Source organism: Empidonax traillii, unplaced genomic scaffold, assembly GCF_003031625.1.
Source record: "Empidonax traillii isolate 1590-97213 ecotype Southwest subspecies unplaced genomic scaffold, ASM303162v1 scaffold3776:size11044, whole genome shotgun sequence".
In the NCBI taxonomy this organism is placed as follows: domain Eukaryota; kingdom Metazoa; phylum Chordata; class Aves; order Passeriformes; family Tyrannidae; genus Empidonax; species Empidonax traillii.
Window position 1 is genome coordinate 7486 of NW_020958969.1, and position 3559 is coordinate 11044.

Consider the following 3559-nt stretch of genomic DNA (forward strand, 5'->3'; position numbering starts at 1 on the left):
ATGTTGGATTGGGGGTCTTCTTGTTGGGTTGGGGGTCTTCCAATTGAGTTGGGGATCTTCTTGTTGGATTGGGGGTCTTCCAGTTGAGTTGGGGGTCTTCTTGATGGGTTGGGGGTCTTCCAATTGAGTTGGTGCTCTCAATGTTGGGTTGGGGGTCTTCTTGTTGGATTGGGGGTCTTTCAATTGATTTGGGGGTCTTCCTTGTTGGGTTGGGGGCTCAATGTTGGGTTGGGGGTATTCCATGGCCAAGGTTGGGTCTCCATGGCCAAGGTTGGGTCTCCATGGCCAAGGTTGGGTCTCCATGCCCAACTGGGGGCTCTCCATGGCCAAGATTGGGTTTCCATGACCAAGATTGGTCTCCATGCCCAACTGGGGGCTCTCCATGACCAAGGTTGGGTCTCCATGGCCAAGGTTGGGTCTCCATGGCCAAGGTTGGGTTTCCATGGCCAAGATTGGTCTCCATGCCCAACTGGGGGCTCTCCATGACCAAGGTTGGGTCTCCATAGCCAAGGGTGGTCTCCATGCCCAACTGGGGGCTCTCCATGGCCAAGGTTGGGTCTCCTTGACCAAGGTTGGGTCTCCATGGCCAAGATTGGTCTCCATGCCCAACTGGGGGCTCTCCATGGCCAAGGTTGGGTCTCCATGACCAAGGTTGGGTCTCCTTGACCAAGGTTGGGTTTCCTTGACCAAGGTTGGGTCTCCTTGACCAAGGTTGGGTTTCCTTGACCAAGGTTGGGTCTCCATGGCCAAGGTTGGGTTTCCATGGCCAAGATTGGTCTCCATGCCCAACTGGGGGCTCTCCATGGCCAAGGTTGATTCTCCATGGCCAAGGTTGGGTCTCCATGGCCACGGTTGGGTTTCCGTGGCCAAGGTTGGGTGTTCATGGCTATGGTTGGGTTTCCATGGCCAAGGTTGGGTGTCCATGGCTATGGTTGGGTCTCCTTGACCAAGGTCGGGTCTCCATGACCACGGTTGGTTCTCCATGACCAAGGTTGGGTCTCCATGGCCAACTGGGGGCTCTCCATGACCAAGGTTGATTCTCCATGGCCAAGGTTGGGTCTCCATGGCCAAGGTTGGGTCTCCCTGACCAAGGTTGGGTTTCCATGGCCAAGGTTGGGTTTCCATGACCAGGATTGGTCTCCATGCCCAACTGGGGGTTCTCCATGACCAAGGGTGGTTCTCCATGGCCAAGCTTGGTCCCCCCATCCCCGTTTTCCCCTCCCCCTCCCCCCGCCATCCCCAGAACGAGAGCAACCAGGCCAACTTCGAGAAGCTGATCGAGGCGCTGAAGGGCAGCCGGAACGGGCGGCGCCTCGGCGTCTTCTCCAAGGACAACTTCCCGGGGGACTTCCTGCGCTCCTGGAACGAGTGCCTGAGCAAGGAGGGCTTCGAGAAGGTGGGTTGGGGGGCAGAGGGGGCGGCCCCCAGGCGGGGGTGACCCGTGCCCCAGCGGGGTTTTTAACGGGCGGGGCCGGCCGCAGGTGGACATCAGCGCGGGCGTGGCCCTGGCCATGGCGGCCAAGGAGGACGTGGAGCTGCAGCTGATGCGTCGCGCGGCCGCCATCACCTCCGAGCTCTTCACCAAGTTCTTCAAGGAGCGCGTCATGGAGATCGTCGACGCCGACGAGGTCCTGGGGGGGGACAGGGTGGGCGGGGTGAAAATCGGGGTGAAATCGGGGGATTTTGGTAAAAAGAAATTTTTGGTGAAAAATCAGGGGGTTTTGGCTAAAAAAAAATTGAGTGTTTTCTGAGGGGAGGTTGCCCCAAACCCGCACGGGTTTAGCCCCAAAAATCAGTGGTTTCTTTTGCCCATAAAAGACCGTTTTTGTCCTTGTTCTGAGGCCAAAAATGAGGCAAAAATGAGGCAAAACGGGCCCCAAAAAAATGAGCGTTTCGAGGCAGAATTTGACCCCAAAAAATGAGCGTTTTGGGGCAGAATTTGACCCCAAAAGAATGAGCGTTTCAAGGCAGAATTTGACCCCAAAAAAACGAGCGTTTCGAGGCAGAATTTGACCCCAAAAGAATGAGCGTTTCAAGGCAGAATTCGACCCCGAAAAACGAGCGTTTTGGGGCAGAATTTGACCCCAAAAAACCAACGTTTCAGGGCAGAATTTGACCCCAAAAGAACGAGCATTTTGAGGCAGAATTTGACCCCCAAAAAACGAGCGTTTCGGGGCAGAATTTGACCCCAAAAAACGAGCGTTTCGAAGCAAAATTTGACCCCCAAAATAACGAGTGTTTCGAAGCAAAATTTGACCCCAAAAAACGAGCGTTTCGGGACAGAATTTGACCCCCAAAATCGAGCGTTTCGGGGCAGAATTTGACCCCAAAAGAACGAGCGTTTTGGGGCAGAATTTGACCCAAAAAATGAGCGTTTTGAGGCAGAATTTAACCCTCAAAAAACGAGAGTTTCGAGGAAGAATTTGACCCCCAAAAAACGAGCATTTCGGGGCAGAATTTGACCCCAAAAAACGAGCGTTTCGGGGCAGAATTTACCCCAAAAAATGAACATTTTGAGGCAGAATTTGACCCCCAAAATCGAGCGTTTCGGGCCATAATTTAACCCCCAAAACTGAGCATTTTGAGGCGGAATTTAACCCCCCCAAAACGAGCGTTTTGAGGCAGAATTCGACCCCTCAAAAACGAGCGTTTTGATGCAAAACCGGCCATAAAATCACCATTTTGAGCCCCAAAGGAGCGGGGTTTTGACCCCAACCCGGGGCGGGGGGGTTTCTGTGGTGGGATGACATCATGATGACATCACGATGACGTCATAATGACGTCATCCCCCCCCCCAACAGAAGGTGCGCCACAGCAAGCTGGCCGAGGCCGTGGAAAAGGCCATCGAGGAGAAGAAGTTCCTGGGCGGGGCCGACCCCTCGGCCGTGGAGATGTGCTACCCCCCCATCATCCAGAGCGGGGGCTCCTACAGCCTCAAGTTCAGCGTCGTCAGGTGGGGAGACAGACCCCAAAACCCCCATTTTTTGCCCCAAAAAAACGGCGGCTTCGATGCGGGCGAAATCGGCGTTTTTTTGCTCCGGGAACGGCCCCGAAACGGCCTTTCTCGCCCCCAAAACGGCCCCTGGCGCCCCGAAATCGCCGTTTCCCACCCCGGAAACGGCCTCCAGGGGCCCAAAATCACCGTTTTCCACCCCTAAATCGGCCTCCAGGGGCCCAAAATCGCCGCTTTCCGCCCCAAAAAACGATCTCTGGGGTCGCGAAATCGCCGCTTCCCGCCCCGAAAATGGACCCCCTGGGGCCCCGAAATCGCCGTTTTCTGCCCCGAAAACGGCCCCCAGGACCCCGAAATCACCGTTTTCTGCCCTGAAAACGGCCCCAGGGGCCCAAAATCGCCATTTTACACCCCAAAAACAGCCCCAGGGGGCCCAAAATCACCATTTTACACCCCAAAAACAGCCCCTAGGGACCCAAAATCGCCATTTTACACCCCAAAAACAGCCCCAGGGGCCCAAAATCACCATTTTACACCCCAAAAACAGCCCCAGGGGGCCCAAAATCGCCATTTTACACCCCAAAAACAGCCCCCAGGGACCCAAAA

The 3559-nt window shown here is 55.4% G+C and overlaps 1 protein-coding gene across 1 annotated transcript; it reads left to right on the forward strand.

The window, feature by feature from the left end:
* The first annotated feature begins 1183 nt into the window (after positions 1-1183).
* Positions 1184-3158, forward strand: SUPT16H (SPT16 homolog, facilitates chromatin remodeling subunit). Its single transcript, XM_027910581.1, has 3 exons — positions 1184-1396; positions 1482-1628; positions 2802-3158. The coding sequence occupies exons 1-3, from the start codon at positions 1184-1186 to the stop codon at positions 3156-3158; spliced, it is 717 nt and encodes a 238-aa protein (XP_027766382.1).
* The last annotated feature ends 401 nt before the right edge of the window (positions 3159-3559 follow it).